General features: G+C 42.1%; 1 protein-coding gene across 4 annotated transcripts in view; it reads left to right on the forward strand.

Moving 5' to 3' along the window:
- SLCO5A1 (solute carrier organic anion transporter family member 5A1) overlaps positions 1-19,231 on the forward strand; it is a 61,249-nt gene that overhangs the window by 30,976 nt on the left and 11,042 nt on the right. For all 4 annotated transcript variants that reach the window (XM_081918415.1, XM_081918417.1, XM_081918418.1 and 1 more), the window contains 4 exons: positions 1,496-1,628; positions 5,144-5,367; positions 9,339-9,503; positions 13,363-13,561. In XM_081918415.1, coding sequence (XP_081774541.1) covers positions 1,496-1,628; positions 5,144-5,367; positions 9,339-9,503; positions 13,363-13,561 — 721 coding nt within the window. The remainder of the gene's footprint in view (positions 1-1,495; positions 1,629-5,143; positions 5,368-9,338; positions 9,504-13,362; positions 13,562-19,231) is intronic.

Consider the following 19,231-nt stretch of genomic DNA (forward strand, 5'->3'; position numbering starts at 1 on the left):
GAACTTGGACCAGTCTCTATCTTTCAGCCTCACAGAGTTGTAAGGATGAAATCATGGACTGAAATATGACTTTGGTGCATGACTTCAGTCATTTTTTGGTGTGATAGGTCCAAACTCACAAATTACACTATTAATTAAGGGGGGATAAACCATTTTATGTTGCTTTCTAAAAAATCATGGGTAGCGCCTGACGCTCCCCACTAGTTCTATATTAATAGGCAAATATATATTCCTATATACAATTGTAAATAAGTTTTAGGCTAGGAACTCTTCTTCATTAGCTACTTAAAATTTCATAGTGGGTACTTAATGAATGGCAGGCATTTTTATTGTCTAAAAGTGACTAGAACAGCCCACCTTACGTGTGCTTCAGTCCTAGTTTTAGTTTCACTTTCCATATCTTACCACAATTGCCTGACTATTCAGGATCACATTTCACCACAGTGGGGATTGGTAACTTGTTCATGGAGGGGACCACTTCCTAATTTCCACTTATGCATTGAAGAGTTAAGTACATTATTTTAAGGGTCAGGGTGTTTAATATTTATATTGCCAGTAAGATATATTTACAGAAACGGAGGACCGCATACAGTATCTTCATAATAATTTTTATGTTTTAGGCAGCATTCCCATCTCTAATGGAATATAGCCTGCATTTGTTATTTTTATCTTTGTAATACAGTACAGTATTTCTGCTAACTGTGAAACTTGTCTTCAGCATTACTAAATAAATGCTCTGTAATGTCTGTTTAGACTAAATAGCTGCTGCACATTCCAGTGGTAAATGCAGATGATTTGGGTGCAAATCATGTATTCCCCCAAAGATATGCATATTTATACCTGGGTCTACTCTGGAAAGAGTTCAGAGTATTACGGTACATCTCAAGAGGGGCTTGTTCCACACAGCACAGTGCATTCTGCATGCCATCCCTGTGCCTCTGCCCCAGCCTGCCAATGTGGTTCTGTCCCACATGGCCCCTGCCTGGAATTCTGGCTCCATCCTTCGCCTTCCCAAGGAGCCTCATGTAAAATGACACTCCCCCCCCAGCACAGTCTGTTCCCTCCCCTGTTGTCTACCTACTCCACTTGCTTATATGTCAATAATCAGACACTGCAAATAGTTTTTCCTTATTCTGAAAACAAGGAATGAAAAAATACCCTGAAATATCTAGCTGTTTAAAGTTAGAATTGTTAAAAAGGTACGATGCTACCATTCATTAGCATGCCACAGGAATGGAACTTGCTTTTTAGAAGGCAATCCTGTATGTGGTTGCAAGGGGGTGGATGTTTGATGTGGGAGAAACAATAGGAACTGTAGAAAAAGCCAGGAGTGGCTGCCCTTAGAATATGCAAAATCGTAGGAAAGCACTCATCTTCCTTTTCTTTCTAACTGTGAAATCTTTTATTACTTTAGCATTCTGCTTTAATATTGTAATGTCTGTAATATAGTATATTTTGACATGTCCTGGGTTGGCTTTTGCTTTTCTTTTTTCAGCCATCATGTATGTAATGGGAGCACTTGGTCCAGCAGCAGGATATTTATTAGGCGGAGTTCTTATTGGGTTTTATGTGGATCCTAGAAGTACTGTTTATATTGACCAGAGCGACCCTCGTTTCATCGGTAACTGGTAAGTTGCAGCCATATGTCTGTTATGCATGAGAATGACTATTGACATTGGATTCATGATCCAGCTAATAACATCTTTTTGAAGGTGGTTAAAGCAGCTTAACATTTGACCGTGTCCTTGGCGGTTCTGAGTTTAGAGTAACTGCAGTGCGTGATGCATCTGTGGATTGTTTAACCAGATTGATTGCTGGTTTGTCACTTATTTTTTTCTGTTGTTTGCTAGTTGTACATGTAGAACTATGAATAAATATTCAAAGTTAAAAAGGTTTTTAAAAACCAAGTACTTTAGCATTTGCAGCAAAGCCTTTAGATTCCCTAAAGGGAGTATGTGTGTGTGTTTCTATGCCAATATCCAGCTACACTTCTGCACTTCCAACTATATAGGAGTTAATATGTGAGAATAATTCAATTTGCATAATTAGTCATGCATTCTCATTTTATAGCTTGCTGTTGTGAGACATTGTACTGGCACAAATTTTGATGCTCTAACATGTCTACTTGAGCAACAGAGGGGTTGTCTCAATAAAAGATTTATGCAGATTTGTGGGCAAGATAGCTAAATGGACTTTAAACGTAAGTTGCCAGGCGCAAACAACAGAGATGGGCATCACCTTTATGCCCTGCTTGTGAGTTTCCCAGAGATGCTGGAGTAGATAGACCTTTTGGTTAGAACCAACAGGACAATTCTTACTTGTGTTTCGCTTGCCAAGCAGCCCATGCTGTAGCAGTGCATTTTCAGATTAATTAATCTCAATTAATCACATTCCCCTTCTGTTGGGAGCACAGAGTAGCTTCCTATAGATGTATCAAACATTCTTCCATCCAGGTACTGACCATGATGATATCTGATTAGTGTTAACAACTTTAGCACCCTAATTTCTTCTTGCTGTTCGCTGAGATAGCCAAGTTGACAAAGCACTGTTTAGTTTTAGCAGCAAGTGGGTTAGAAACAGCTGCAACGACATTAAAGGAGCAGCAATAATTATATGAGAGTCACAGGGAAGGGAGTTAACAATCTAACCATGAACAATCTAACCATGACAATAATAGTGGTGATCTTGAAGAAATATGGCCTTAGATTTTCCAGACATTCAGTGCCAAACATCTGCCAGAAATAACTGGGTGCTGTGCTATAATTAGGCACATTTACAAGGCACTGAGTAGCCATAAAGCCTATGGCTTCTTATTTCTACCAGATGCTCCTTAATTGGTGTTCTGCAGATGGTACACTCAGCTACCTAATGGCCAGCAGCTGGTGACCTAGGAATGTGGGAGGTCTCCATCTCTCTCTACCGGTATATATTCATTCTGGAAAATCTAACACAGGTAGAGTAAGGTAACCCACGTGAACCACACACAGAATAGAATATTAGGGCAGAATAATACCGATTCCATGTCAGCATCCAGTTCTGCAATGTTTTTGCTCCAGAAAATATTTTCTTTCAGAATGGCTGTCTGGTTGCTATACATCAACCATACAGTTAAAAAGAAAACTCTGACTGAACTGGAACACAACTGAAGTTTGAGAGCCAAATTTAGCTTAGTAACTAGAGACAAAAGAGATGAGGAAAAGGTTGCATCAGTGGTCACATAACTGATAGGTCACAATGACCAGAATGTATGTTATCTAGCCTTGGAATAGGCTAGCGTTTGGGTCTGAACTGTTACATTGAACACGTAGTCTGCAGCAATGGGCAGCGGGTGAGATCACTTTTGGGGTTGTGCTGTCTGGGGAGTGGGGAATTAATTTCCCGACATTAAGAGATCTTGATTGAATTACTGTCTTCTAGTGTGTTACAAATGTACAAAGCTTACAGTGGGTCTGTAAAAACATTTAAAGGTAAAGGTACCCCTGCCCGTCAGGGCCAGTCGTGACCGACTCTAGGGTTGCGCGCTCATCTCGCTCAAGAGGCCGGGAGCTGGCGCTGTCCGAATACACTTCTGGGTCACGTGGCCAGCATGATGAAGCTGCATCACAGAAACACCGTTTACCTTCCCGCTAGAAAGCGGTCCCTATTTATCTACTTGCACTTAGGGGTACTTTCGAACTGCTAGGTGGGCAGGAGCTGGGACCGAACGACGGGAGCTCACCCCGCCGCGGGGATTCGAACCGCCGACCTTTCGATCAGCAGTCCTAGGCTCTGTGGTTTAACCCACAGCGCCACCCGCGTCCCACATAAAAACATTTAGTTTCCTACTAGATGCTGAGGAGGACATGCTTAATTCGCTGCTGAAATAGACACCTGCTGTCTGCCTTAACATTCATTTCAAACTTATTTGGGTTTATACTGCAAGTGCTATTTGCCTACTTGATTGATATTCTGTCTCCTGGTTTTTGTTGATTTAATAGAAATTCATTTTGTATCATATATTGGCTTGATTCGCACATTATATGAAGCCGTGGTTTGTTTATGGATTAAACTTTAAGATATGTTTTTTTAAACAAACAAACAATCAAATAAACCATGGCTCATTTGGTTTGCTTTCTAGCTGCTCTTGCTTCATGGCTTTACACTTTGGTGAACATCTGTGATGGGATGGCCAAACAAGCTGTGGTTAAATAAGGGTGATGGATTCATACTTAATGCCAAATTATAGTTAAAGCAAACCAAGCTTTGTCAGTCTCTTAGAAGCCAATTCATGATTTGGCAGTACAAAAATCCTAGTTAAGCTGCTTGGTTGGGTTCACACATAGCTTAATAAACCATAGTTAATAAACTGCACTTTAATGTTATGTGCAGACCAGGCTGTTTGTTTCTTTCTAATTCTAGTTGTGACTCTTACTTGTATGCCAGTTTTTTTAATTTTAGTCACCATGTGACTCTATAGGATTTTTCGCTCTATAGGACACAACTTTTCCCCTCCAAAAATGAAGGGGAAAAGTGTGTGTGTCCTATGGAGCGAATGCAGCCCGAAGCTTGGGGAGCGCGGCGCTGTGCACCCCGGGCTTTGGGCAGCTCTCCGCAAGCCGGCGGAGCCCAGCGGGAGTTCCCGCCGGGCTCAGAAGGCTTGCGGACAGGAGCCTGCTGTCCCTGAAGCCAAAACAGCAAAAAGGGGCGCTGCGCAGCCCTCCGTCTTGCTGTTCCAGCTTCGGGAAGGCTGCGCAAAGCCTCTGCAGGGCGGCGGGGTGAAGGCACCCCGCCACCCTGTGGAGGCTACTAAGGATGTCCCCGAAGCCTCAATCCTTTGGAGTGCAGCTGCGCTCCAAAGGCTTCAGGGATCTTTGAGGCTGGCGGTGGGGGAAAGCAAGGCCTGCTCTTGAACGCACCTTGTTTTTGAGGGGGAGAACAAGAAAAACAATTTTTTCCCCTATTCTCCCCCTCCTATGGTCCAGTGCGTCCTATGGTCTGGTGCGTCCAATAGAGTGAAAAATACAATAATTAGAAATACATTGGATGTTTTCTGTTTTATAAGATGCAGAGAATCTTTGTACAGTCTCAGTCACTAGTTTTTGTTTCTGGTTGCAGTACACATATAGCTCAGCTGCAATTGTTCTTTTTTATCTCTCAACTTCAGGTGGAGTGGGTTCCTCCTTTGTGCCACTGCAATGCTTTTTGTCATACTTCCAATGTTTACTTTCCCCAAAAAGCTTCCACCTCGACACAAGAAAAAGAAGAAAAAGAAGATGCACGTTGATGATGTTTCAAGTGATGATGATATTGTAAAAGAAAAAGCAAACAGTAAAAGTCAGGTAGACCATGAAGTCCCTGCTTCAATGGGATTTGGAAAGAACGTTAGAGGTAATATATGTTTTTTAAATAACAGATTGGGGTGAGGTTTAAAATCATACAATTACTGTTAGTTTCTGCTGAAAATTGATAATGAAAGCCAATAGGCAATAGTGCACTTGGGAAATGGGAGAGTAACCAGTGTTTTGTATCATATGGTATTCTATCTCAGAACCACCTGTAATCTCTGGCTAATCCACAGTTGCTGTTGGCTAAATCACAACATCCTGGCACATGCAGTCAGTGCAAAGCATGTCAGGATCATTCAAGACATTTGCCGTGTTCCTCCACACCTTCATAAATCATCATGTGGCCACATTCTCTCCCCTGCCCCACAATTCTGTTGCCTCATATGGATTATGTAGCTGTGGAAGAATGTAAGAATATGACCAACAGTTTTTTGTTACTGCCTTAGATAAGCTGGAAACAGCCTCTGCATGGTGGCTTTTGTCATCACCACCAGTCACGATTCCCTAGTTCCTCATCATGTAGATGGTCTGTCTAAAAATGAGAACTGGCGGGTGCTTAGGTAAATATAGGAAGCAGTCATTCAAATGAGGTGTGGGTTAGTTGCATTCACAACTATTGTCTGGACACTGGAAATTCTGAAACTGAAAGTGCCTTCCAACTGGAAATTGCAGAGCAATGCTAGTTATTCTAATAACTTGTCATGAAAAAAGTATAAAGTTTAGTAGCCAGAGGTTGCAATTATATGTGTAGTGACCAGGGGTTAAGTCCCTTTTAACGCATTGGTACAGTAGTACCTCGGGTTACATGCGCTTCAGGTTACATACACTTCAGGTTACAGACTCCGTTAACTCAGAAATAGTACCTCGGATTAAGAACTTTGCTTCAGGATGAGAACAGAAAGCATGCGGCAGCAGCGGGAGGCCCCATTAGCTAAAGTGGTGCTTCAGGTTAAGAACAGTTTCAGGTTAAGAACGGACCTCTGGAACGAATTACAGTAAGTATGTAACCAGAGGTACCACTGTACTTACTTTTGGGGTCGCGGGTGGCGCTGTGGGTTAAACCACTGTGCTGCTTGGGCTTGCCGATCGGAAGGTCGGCGGTTCGAATCCCTGCGATGGAGTGAGCTCCCATTGCTCGGTCCCTGCTCCTGCCAACCTAGCAGTTCGAAAGCACATCAAGTGCAAGTAGATAAATAGGTACTGCTCAGGCGGGAAGGTAAACAGTGTTTCCATGCACTGCTCTGGTTTCGCCAGAAGTGGCTTAGTTATGCTGGCCACATGACCTGGAAAAACTGCCTTAGGAAGCGGACAAATGCCGGCTCCCTCGGCCTTTAAAGTGAGATGAACACTGCAACCTCAAAGTTGTTTGTGACTGGACTTAATTGTCAGGGGTCCCTTTACCTTTACTTACTTTTGAGTGGGCATGTATAGGTTTGGCTGCAAATTACTGCTATCTCACCAACCAATTGATACAATGGGTTGAATCCAGACTAAGGCTGAAATCCTAATCCTGTTTACCTGGGGAGTAGGTAACTCTCTTTGAATTCAGTAGAGCTTACTTCTGAGTAGATATGTTAGGCTTGTGCTGTGTCAGCCACTCTTTGCCACAACCAACTTAAGTCCCATTGATTTTAGTGAGTCTGGATCCAACTCAATGTGTTCAGATATCAAATATCATAACTTCCAGAGCAGAGAACAGAACCAGCTTGCCCTGTATGTAAAGATTTAGTCATTGTTATACAAATTGGGAAAGCAAAGGAGTTATATGTTATCTGCTCTTGGGCAAATGTACAATTGCCTTCATTTTTCTCCAGTTTAATTCTGTCTATACATTAATGTAATTGAAACAATTTCTGTTTTAAGACACTGCAAAAATAATATGTTATAGTTGGTCGTATTAGGAACAGAAATAATATATATAATATCCTATTTAAACTACTCTTATTGGGCATTCAAAGCCCATAAGCACATGGGGCAGAAAATAAGACACAAAGGGGTACATAGAGGCTGATTTAGGGTCATCCAATAGTGGCTCAACAATATATGAATAAGCTTTTTGCCAGTGCATACAACCTCTTCACTCCTTCCTTTTGTATGAGTCACATTTAAATCATTAAGTCGCTAAATAACTAGTCTTTGAGCAGGGAAATCCAAAGAAACCAGGATTTTCAACCATGGTTGGTTTGAAGTTGCTTTAAAATCTGGGCTTGCTTTATAGTTGGTTTCCAATGTGACCGACCTGTAGTATTAACTCTCCCCCCCCCCAACCTTTTGTGGCCTGTAATATAATTCTAGCACCATTTGGTGACCTAGTTGTGGCATTGTCATAAAACTGCACCATCATTTCTTGGCATATCGGTACAGTTTCATATTCACCTTTGAAAATGTCACCTTTTTCTTTTTCTTTGACATTGCAGTGTCATAATTGCTCAGTTAGCAATTCAGCAGATTTAATTGGCTATAAGAAAATGTGCTTCATGCCATTTTTTTAATTTTGGCTTTCTTCACATCTAAACTTTGTGATGCAGTTCCTCAACCATTCTCTTTTGCGTAGTTCAAATCTGAGCAAGTCTTCTGGAAATAAGACTTTCAGCATTGTCCTCTAAATGACTGTGTGTCGGGAAAAGTTGCAGAGTAGCATTCTGCTGAATTTTTGCAGTGACTGCTATATGTCTTCATTATTTTAAATGAAAAATTGCTGCATCCACCTCCACTTTAATTCCCCAGGGCTTGCTGTAATGCTTCTCCTTGGCCCCTATTAAAAGTATTCATTACAAACGTTGGGGGAGAAATCACCCTTATTGGCTGTTTGGCCAAGGTGACCTGAAAATGGTCAGGCTATGCTGCAAAGTGGAATGATCTCCCCTCTCCTCCCTCTTATGTCCCCACAAGCGGCTCAGGGGTCGGGTGTTGGTAGAACAGTGCTCAGGAAGAGGATTGTTCTCTCTGGCAAATTGAAATGCTTACAACAATTATGTCAATTGTAGTGATATGAAAAGTTAGGGATATGATTGTGTTTGTGGTGAGGAGAGAAGTAGTGGAGGTTGCAGAGGAGGGTGTTTGCTGTTATAGTTTCCCCCCTATCGTCTCTTGTGTTCTGTGTTGCTCATTTATAGCCTGCTTGGCCGGTCTCTTTCTTCTTGGCACTTTTAAATATAAGACAGTTGCTGAAACATCAGCCCTGCAAAATGTCCCTATGAGGTTGAGGACTGGAGGATTTCTGATAAGGCATACTGAGCGGTCCTCACTATGCTCTTCCTGTCTCTACACTCAGTTCCTTTTTTCATGGTAGCATGGGAACCACAGTAGCAGAACCCCTTCCCATGTCACTTGGATAATATGATGAGCACACATCCTGCCTCTACCGTAGGCTAACTTTGCCCCCATTTCCAGGAGTATTGTTCAGATAGGAATGAGCTGCAGCATGGGCTCATTTGTAACCACTTCCTGACCCACATATGAAGGAGCCATACTGCAGTAGCTTCTGTACAACCAGAGTCATATCAAAAGGAACTTTTGAAATCCATATAATGTTGGGCTGTACCCTGCCAAACGGGATTGTTTATTTAGTTCTACAGTTACAATTCCTGAGACTTGGACATCTGATCCTAGCTTATGCTGAGTCAGTCTAGTCCAGTATTGTCCACTCTGACTGTCTCTCCAGGATTTTTGACAGAGATTTTTCCCATCACCATCTACCCGATCTGTTTAGGGTGAGATGCCAAAGATTGGACCTGGAGTCTTTTACCTGTGAGGCAGGTGGTCTGTCACTGAGTTATTTACTCCTAAGACTTCTACTTGTGGAATCACACTTGGGAATTGTGGAAAGGCCCTAACATATGCTAAGATTATTTTGTATTCACACTGTGGGACCCCCAGGAAGAGGTCTTGGATGGGTAACCATTCCTTAAAATCCAGTTCAAAGCAGGCTGATTTTCTTTTTGTTTTCCATTCATTATGTATATATAAAGTTCATGTGTCATACTTCTATTTTTATTTTTGTGTCATTTGTAGAACTTCCAAGAGCAGCTGTCAGGATCTTAAGCAACATGACATTCCTTTTTGTGAGTTTGTCATACACAGCCGAGAGTGCCATTGTTACTGCTTTTATTACCTTCATCCCCAAGTTCATCGAGTCACAGTTTGGCATCCCAGCTTCTAATGCCAGCATCTACACTGGTAAGGCATTGCCATCAGTAAGGAAACCTGTACGAATTATTCTTCTGTGACTGGCAAAAGAAAACTATTAGAAAAGTTTCAGCAATGCTCTTTGTAATTGTTTGTTTTACAGTTTGCAATTATTCGGCCTTATAGGTACCCATTGTTTATATATGAGCAATTTGCCATGTCTGTAGTGTGATAATGTTTTCTCAGGTGGAAATAAAATTGCTCTGGCAATGCCAGCACCATCAAAAGGTTGTCCTGACCTGTTAGATTGCTATTGATTGCTTAAGAGTGAACTTTACTGCTCTTTCAGCATGTCTCACTCTCTTGCTTGCAGGTCATTCATTGGTCAAATGGCCTGTCCATATCTTTACTCATTTTTCATCTCAGCAATAACTGAAGCTATTAGTATGGTTATTTAAATCTATATAGCTCTTGTATGAATTTCCATGTAAAGGCATTAAAACATTACAATTGCCAAGCTGAATCAACCCAAAGGTCCATCTATTTTCTCCCAACAGTGACTATTTGCAGGCCTCTGAGTTAATTGGAAACAAGGCTATTCCATAATGTTTGCTTCCAGCACCTGAGAATCAAATGGATGTTGCTCTGAATTTGGGGGTTCCAGTGGTGGTGATCATAATATGCCTTATAAACCCTCCCACCTTTTGGCCACGTACTCAAAACAGCTTACAAAAGACATTAAATATTAAAACCAAGATTATCATTGAGACAGCATAAAACATAGCTAAAACAATTCATTTTTTAAAAGGTTGCATCATAAAATCAACCTGAAAACCCTTTCCCAAGATCATCCTATATGAATTAGTTTTGCCTCCTTTAAAAAGCCAGCTAACATAATTATCAAGGTTTATAAATGTACTTAGAAAGGACCCATTTAGCTAAACTAAAATAGCCTAATGTAAATTGCATCTTGGCAAGACTTCACTGCTCTAGAGTCCTTGAATGGGAAAACACTTTCTATTTACTGCCAAAGAAGAGGTCTAGGAAGGGTAGTTAAAACTGTGTAGTTAGAAGAGATAAAGAGAAGTAATGGAAGCACCTTGACATGGAATTCCTATCGGGGCAGGAGAAACTTAGTTGAAACGTTCCATATTTTAATAAATTTGTATAAGGGGAGTAACCAAGAGACGTTTTGTACAAATAAAGAAATAAAGAAAATTGGTGCAGACAATCCTGTATGGACACCTCCACAGGGTATGGAAGTTGTGCATTCTATAACATAAAATACAGTAAAGGCTGTTTTGATTGACAGTCTTGTAATTCCATGTGATTAGTACAGAAGCTACTCAGGCTCTTAACGAATGTTGCTTCTGTGTTTTATGGCATACCCAAGGGCCTTAATTGTATCATTGCCTAGTATTAGATGTGTACTCATAAAGTCAGGGTAAACCAAGCCTTAAGCTTGATATGAGAGATTGCTAATGTCCAACCCAAGAATGAGAGAGACAGAAACTGGTTAGTTGATGTATACTTTTGGATTAACTTTGATTTTTGAAAAAGGTCTTTTTCACAGCCCAATTCTGTCCATTTTTTCCTCACATTTAAGCCTCACTCTACTCAGTGGGGTCTATTTCCTTGTTTAAGATTGCCTAGTACCACTTGTGAAAACCATATAATAGGTATTTGTATATTATTGTTTTCTCCAATGTTGGAAAACGTTTTGCTGCAACCTTTTGACGCCAACTCAAGGACAGAAACTGGATATTGCTGACTCAAAACTATTCTTGGTTTGGGGCACTTAATACAGTAGCATCTTTGACACATTCAGAATCCATTCTTAGCTGTCTTTGGAAAGTAACTTATGTGTGACACAGTAGCAAGCAATCAGATACTAGATTTGAAAATGGCATGTGACACTCTTGCTTAGCACATGCTTAACTTTGGAATCTCCTTTGAGCAAATCATGGCATAACCGAGTGCTCTTTTTAGAATGCATTGCTTTGCATTTCATATACAGTACATAGTCAAAAAGAATATGTGTTGTTTCCCGTGTGGCCTTTACAAAGTCCGTTTTGTCAGTTTGATTTTAATCTGTTTCTTGGAGTCTATAAATTGTTTACCACTTATTTCTAGTGGTACAGTTGCTCATTAATACGAGGGCCTATATAGGGAGCATAAACAAATATCACCTAGATTCTCAAAAGGAAAACAAAGCAAATGAGTTTAGCACATTTGGTTTATAGTTTTGCACAATAACTATAGTGTTTCTTATTCTTGATTGCCATGAGAAATAATGAAATATTTGTTTAAAATAGAACTACACGTGCAGGGATAACTATGAGTTCAAATGTCAAGGAAGCAGTTGGTAGAAGGGAAGAGATCAAAGGGAAAGGAGCTCCCAAATTCTGAGGAGATTTTGTAGAGATGCAACAACAGGCCAAAAGTAGGCCCTTTGGTTTCTCAGGCTCTTATTTGTTTCCCATATAGTCCACACCTTGCTAGTACAGAATTTCTTACTGTGAAGTAATTGATTTGCAGATCCAGTTAATTTACCATCCTTCCATGTGTTTACTTTGACTTTGCTATGCCACTTGCAATAAATAAATAGATATAAATATTTTAGGCCCTGATGCATTTCCCCCCCTATTTTTTCCTCTCTCTCTGTTGAGACTTTTCAAAAACTAGATCTAGCATCAGCAAGACAGTTCCATAAAATAATCCTTAGTCATGAAATCCCATCTAAAAGGAAATGAATTACAATCTATACCACATTTGTATCCAAATAAAGAATTATCACCCAATTAGAATCTTAATTTAATTCTCTTGAATTTCACATATTTTCTAACAACACTTGGAACTGGTTCCCTTCCCAGCCTAGCATGAAAACAAAGCAATATTTCTGCTTGTATTTAACAATAGCTCTATTTATGCTGTTTCTGCTGCTTCTGGAAAAATCATAAGGAAGCTTTTATTAATCCTTTGACATAACTGAAGGGCAGTGAAAATTCTGACACTATTTTGCTGTGGTGAAGTTCTCATGAAGAATTGCTGTGACGGTTAAGTTGGGTTTTGGACTGCACTACTTTTCACTTAAGGTGATGAACATATGATGAAATGCTCCTCCATAAAGAAGAAAAACCCTGCCAAAAAAGTAGCACGTCACAGAGAAGGCTAGGCTACTTAGATTCCCTCTCCATATCTAGGTGTGTGTTTTTTTATATGCACTGATTTTTAATTTTGTATGGAAGACTATTACTTCAGAATTTGAATATTGCACCGCCTTCTGGTACATAAATACAACACTATAGAATTTATTATATGCTTCATATGCTAATAAAAATCACTATAGAATTTATCATATACTTCATGCACTAATAAAATCAATCTGAATACATTAAAGCAGTAGTGGTTAAAACCATGCACAGCAGCACACATATTCATTAAAAACTGCTTGAAAGGTCTGCATAAAATCCAGTACGATATGTGTGCCCGCGCCTTTTTAGGGAGGGCATTCCACAAATATGGGGGCCACCACCAAAATGGCCTGTCTCTAGTTCTGACCACTCTGATGGATCTGGATGGTGAGTCCACAGACAGGACCTCTGAGGCTGATCTTAAGCAGATTCATTGTTTGCGGGGCAATCATGAAATTGCCCAGTTATCACCTCATCTGGTGGTGTGAGAACCAGCCTTAGGCAATGGGGTCATATTGTTTTGTTTTTGCATGACACCCTGAGAGTTCTGCTTGAATTTAAGGATGGGATATTAAGTGTTTTATCATAAAAATAGTGTAGAAATTTCACAGCCACACTGGTAGGGAAGGCTTTTCTCTTCCCGCCCCCTTTTATTCTTTCATTCTTTGTAACATAGAAAGTGTTTTAATTTTACCATTTTCTTTCCTTTTAATCAGGTGTGATCATTGTTCCAAGCGCTGGTGTTGGTATTGTCTTGGGGGGCTACATTATAAAAAAACTCAAGCTCAGCGCAAGAGAGTCTGCAAAGCTGGCAATGATCTGCAGTGGTGTGTCTTTGCTCTGCTTTTCAACACTGTTCATTGTTGGATGCGAAAGCATTAATCTAGGGGGGATAAACATACCATATACTACCGGGTAAGTATCTTTTGGCTTTCTAAATAATTCATGCCTTCATCAAAGCTATCCTGCTTATATAATGGTAGTAAACTTGCCTTATTTCACAAGGACATTAAATGTGGCAATCAAAAGAGAGTGGGGGGGGGGAGAGGGAGAGAGATAACCACAATAAGAAGCTTTTGTGCAGGTGTGGAGAACCTTTTTCAGCCTGAGGCCCTACAATTCCTTGTGGACTGTATGTGCATGCCTATGTTCAGCAAAGGCAGAAAAATGGAGGAATAGCCTCTTGTTCTGGGCTTACAAAGTGAGTAACCTTGTCTTATATTAAATAAGACAGATCTGACTCAGAATGCTAGATATTTGGGACAAGCACCCAAGACCTAACCTCTGGGCCAGAGAATAGAAACTGCTTGAACATTAGGGGAAACATCTTAATAAGAGCAGTTTGACAGTGGAGAAACTAGTACGACAGCGGAATCAATTACCTAGAGCAGGCATCCTCAAATTAGGGTCCGCGGGCCGCATCCAGCCTGCCAGGGTCCTGAACCTGGCCCACCCGGCAATTGCAGAACACGCCACCATCTAACGGGTCTTGGCCCAAAGTTTTAGTGGCACAGGAACATGGTGGGCAGTGCCAGGGAACACGCAGGTCCAGAGGGCTGGGGAAGGCGAGGCCTCGTCGGTTGGGAGAGAGGCTGCTCCACCTTGACAAGGTACAGAGGAGCCCCAGGAGCTGCGAGGCTGTTGTGGACTGAACCCTGAGGTTTTCTCTCATCCCATGCTCCTTTCTTCCCACCGCCTTACTAAGCGGCCTCTTTTCCCTGGTTCGCTTGGCACTTCCCGCCCTCCCCACTTTGCTTCCTGGCAGTTTCAACCGAAAAGCCGCTCCTCTCGCTTCCCTTTCTTTCCCTGGTTTCCTTTCCTTCGTCTTTCTTGCGCAAAGGCAGTTTCTTACTATTCCCTCCCTCGACAGTCATTTGTTTTGAGCGCCACATTTTGCTTTTCATTCTCCCGTTCCCCGTCAAATCGCAGGGAACGGGAGAGAAGGGGAGTCGTTATGCCGTCACGCTTTCCTGTGCATTTACAGCCTGCCTTAAGAGAGAAGATTACCTGGAGTGTCAGCTTCACCTTTGAGCCAGTGCCACCGACTGGGCTCAACCACTTCAGCCCCGACTGGGCCATGCAAGCTGGGGTAGCACTTCCAGAGACCTTCTTCTGCAGGAACAGGTCTAAGTGCTGTGGACTCACAACTCAGAGCTATGAGCACCGAACTCACTTCCAGAAGACAGTCGTGCACAGCAGAGTACAGCAGAGCATAAATCACTCAGACGACAGCGCTGAAGAATATATTCTTTTATTCACTACAGCTACTGTACTATACAAACTATATACAAATGGAGACGCTGGGCTGCACTGAGTGTTACAGCTGCTTTCTGCAGCAACCTTATCTACACAGAGATAACACTCATTCTCCCTTTTGAAGTGAGGCTGGAGCGGAATAAGTAGCAAGCACAATCCGCCCCCTCCTCTCTGGAAAATCCGCAGATTTTTGCAATGGGAGGGGTGAAATCTCCTCATGGAGACCCACTTCCTTTCCTGCAAATCCCCAAGCCAAAGTCACCTGGACTCTGAGGGCGGTGATGGTGACTGAGAGGAATCAATATGCTGAGCCTTAACCTGTGAGTTTCACCTGCTTGCGCTGAGGGGAAAGAGACCCGTGCTGGCCGTTGCCTGCCTCTGGCAGAGCAGAGCCAGTGTTGACCGGCAACAGCCAGTGCCCACGCCGATGCCACGGATTCTCTGTGGGATCCCAGCAAGGGCTGCTACTTCCATTGTAGCTTCTCCTTCTGGTCAGCAGTGCTTGCAGACTTTGCCTTCGCCTGTGGCCAAGTGGCAGGGAGGTCCCCTTCCCCGGTCACTTCCCTTGCCTCCCAACAGTTGGGGTTTCAGAAATCTCCAAGAGCCTCTCCCTTTAAGTGGACCCTGTCATTCCTCTCCTGCCCCCCTTACACACACCTCTCATCCGCCCTCTCCTTCTTTCTTCCTCCTTTGACCATTTCTTGCAATCAGAATTTATTCTCCAAAGACCTGCGTGTAACACAAATGCCCCCCCATCACCACATACTTCTAAGCCCACGGAAACCACATGCACACTGCACCAAGTTAAACTGTGGAAGTTGCTGGATTGGACTAGCAACAGCTACTAGTCCTGATGGCTATGCCCTGCCTGTGCTGTCTCTTCCAGTGTCTTCACCCTTAGAGCAACTGCACTGCCTTTAATCCAAATATATCTTGTTGAAAATGTTCATGTTCTGCAGAAGGAGATTCTTACATTTCTGGCAGAACAGAGCAAATTGGCTAGTGCCCATTATGTCACCATGTTCAATGCCCTTAAAGTATATTGTAAATATTGTTTTGTTTTTCCTGTTTTTTGTGCACCGCAAATACAATATGTGCAGTGTGCATAGGAATTTGTTCATATTTTTTTCCAAACTATAGCCCGGCCACCAACAGTGTCTGAGGGACAGTGAACTGGCCCGCTGTTTGAAAAGTTTGAGGACCCCTGACCTAGAGGGATAGTAAACTCACTTTTGCTTGAGGCTTTTAAGCAGAGACTGGATAGCCTTTTCTTGGGGATGCTCTGATTTTGGATTTCCTGTACCAAGCAGGGAGTTTTATTAGATAGGCTGTGCAAGATCTCCTCCAACTCTATAATTCTATGACTAGCAATAAATTTGGATATTCAGACTTTATCCTCAATAATATATCTTAATGTATATCATTTGCATTATGAGGCCATAATTGTGCCTATGTGTTAATGGTGAGTTGGCTGGAACACATTCTGCTATAATAATGAGAAATTATGGGAAATAAGGTTTTATGGCTTATAGTTATAAAATGGTTCAATAAACTGATTTGAAGCTTGACTCTGGCATGTTGACAGCTGTTATGTGTGTTTTTCTTTCAAAGGCTGTGCTGAAATGTCCCCCCCCCCCAGAAAGATTTCTCAATTTCTACTGCATCTTTTGAGAAATGGCTTGTTGTATTAGGTCAAGGGGAAAGTCTAGTATGTGCCTTCCTCTAATGGTAGTTTCATTAAAAAGGCATTTTTGTGGCCAATATTAGTCAATGGACTTGTTTATTATTTCTGGAAGTAAAGAACCATGTAGTTGCTAAGCAGGATTCTCACAGACAGCTACATTATTGAAGGGTTTACAGTTCAGATAAGGCAGGGGTCTGCAACCTTTAAGACAAAAAGAGCCACTCTGACCCGTTTCCGAAGAAAAAAACAACTGGGAGCTGCAAAACCATTGCGACATTTAAAGCATGCGCGCCGCTGCCCTCCGATCTGACAGCGGGCGGGAAGGTGACGTCAGGACGGTGCGTGACTAACGCACGCACCGCCCCCATGCGACGTCACAGCCAGTACGGCGCCCGCCACAGTGGGGAGTGTTGGGGTGCACAATGCGCCTCCTCCCCTTGCTAGTATCCGCCCCGGAGCTGCGGCAAAGGTGTAAAAGAGCCACATGCGGCTCCGGAGCCGCAGGTTGCAGACCCCTGAGGTAAGGCAAGGGATTAGAAATTACATCGAAAAGGGATAAGGAGAAGAAACCCAGGAGATAAGTAAAAAATAGTTTGAGAGGCATGGGGTTGAATTTTCAACAGGCAGATTTTTAAGGCACAGAAGAACCTTCAGGAAAAAAAGTAGAAAAGGAGATTTAGGGTGCTTGTGTGTGATTTATCTGCTGTATTTCCTCTCTTTCCATTGCAGCCTGTAAATGCAAGGCTTTCCAGTTGACCTGAAAACCCCCAGCTGGGCCAGCTTTTGATCTTTAACAACTATACAGTGTGTAGAAATCAGCTGGTGTGATATTAGGCCATGGGGACCTACGCGTACCCCTGCTAATGTCACCCAGTAAACCAATTGTACTGGCAAAAAACCATCAGTAGCCAATAAAGGTTGGCAACTCTTATTTCACTTAATAAATTAGTCTAAAGTTGCTTGTGAATTCTTGCCCTTCTAAATGACGTGTGATATTAATTAATCATTAGTGAGAATATTTTTTTTCCTTTTAAAATTGTGTTTCACATTTTCCATTTCAAGTTTGCCTGATGAGAGAATTATAGGCATAGCTTTCTCAAAAGGTAATCAGATTTGTTGGAAAAAAAGCCTTTGGTTCCAGCTCTATCATTCTGTGTGAATGGTATTGGTTGCATAGATTCCATGTGTCTATTTCAGTAAACAGAACAATCTGGGACTAGGTCTACAGCTCTGCCACTGATAGCCATGGCAGTAGTGAAGCTGGAACTAGCTACAGGATAAGATAAATACTCTATCAATATTGCCTATATAATGTCTGTTAAGAACATGGCATTAATGTAATTTGACAGAATTTTGGGGCTTGAGTAAACATATAAAGCCCTTTACACAACATGTTAAACTGAAATGTGTTTTGCTAATTGACTATGTAGATGCTAATTGAATATAAAGATGCAGCCCTTTGTGCACTTAATTGGGGAGTGAGCTTAGTCCCATTGAACTTAGTGGGAATTGCTTCTGAGTAAACTATGCATAGGGACGTGGGTGGCGCTGTGGGTAAAAGCCTCAGCGCCTAGGGCTTGCCGATCGAAAGGTCGGCGGTTCGAATCCCCGCAGCGGGGTGCGCTCCCGTTGCTCGGTCCCAGTGCCTGCCAACCTAGCAGTTCGAAAGCACCCTCGGGTGCAAGTAGATAAATAGGGACCGCTTTCTAGCGGGAAGGTAAACGGCGTTTCCGTGTGCAGCTCTGGCTCGCCAGAGCAGTGATGTCACGCTGGCCACGTGACCCGGAAGTGTCTTCGGACAGCGCTGGCCCCTGGCCTCTTGAGTGCATGCTGCACAACCCCAGAGTCTGGCAAGACTGGCCTGTACGGGCAGGGGTACCTTTACCTTTACCTTTAAACTATGCATAAAAGCAAGCTAAAGTGTCAAAGTAAGTGTAGCAAAAATAGCCAACTTGAGCCCATATTTATTTGGTCTAGTTATATATTAGTAAATAATATTCCTAGAAAATAGTAGCATAAACGGAAGGATTTAAATTGAATTAAAACAAGCTTTTTAATGCTTTCACATTCCTTGTTCCTTAATTGTGTGTATTTTTGAATGTTTATCAGTTTATTTCACTTGATGCAGAAAATGGCGCAGTTTGAGAGAAGTGACAAGCAAGAGGAGCCAGAGCTGTGTTATACACAGGCATTGCCACCATGCTGCAGGAGCAATAAGCTTGGCAGACCTCTTAGTTTGGACCAATGCCTGAAGGTGCTCTGTGTTCTGCAACTTTTGAAGTACTTTTCCAACATCATGTGTTGCATCTTTAGCATATGCTCCAACCATCCTTGTTTTATGGTACCAGTTCTCTGGTAAATCATTGTCCCTATTTCTATCTGTGGGGGCTGTCTTGTTCGCATGAGTTGTTAGAGCTGCCAGTCTACAGGATTTTGTGGTGCATGTTGACACCAGTGAAGTAGGAAATGTACTTCTGTGGTCCTGGAAGCTAATGTAGATTGTTAGGTAAGGAGGTCGAAAGTCAGCACCACACTGGGTAGCTAGATAGGCAGAGGTGAGGAGCGTCAATGAGTAGATGAGATGAGATGATCGTGTCAGGAGAAGGGGTTTGGATTTGAATAACATTTTGGGACAAACCAGGCCT

Source organism: Podarcis melisellensis (genome assembly GCF_964234715.1).
Source record: "Podarcis melisellensis genome assembly, chromosome: 7".
NCBI classification, from domain to species: Eukaryota; Metazoa; Chordata; class Lepidosauria; order Squamata; family Lacertidae; genus Podarcis; species Podarcis melisellensis.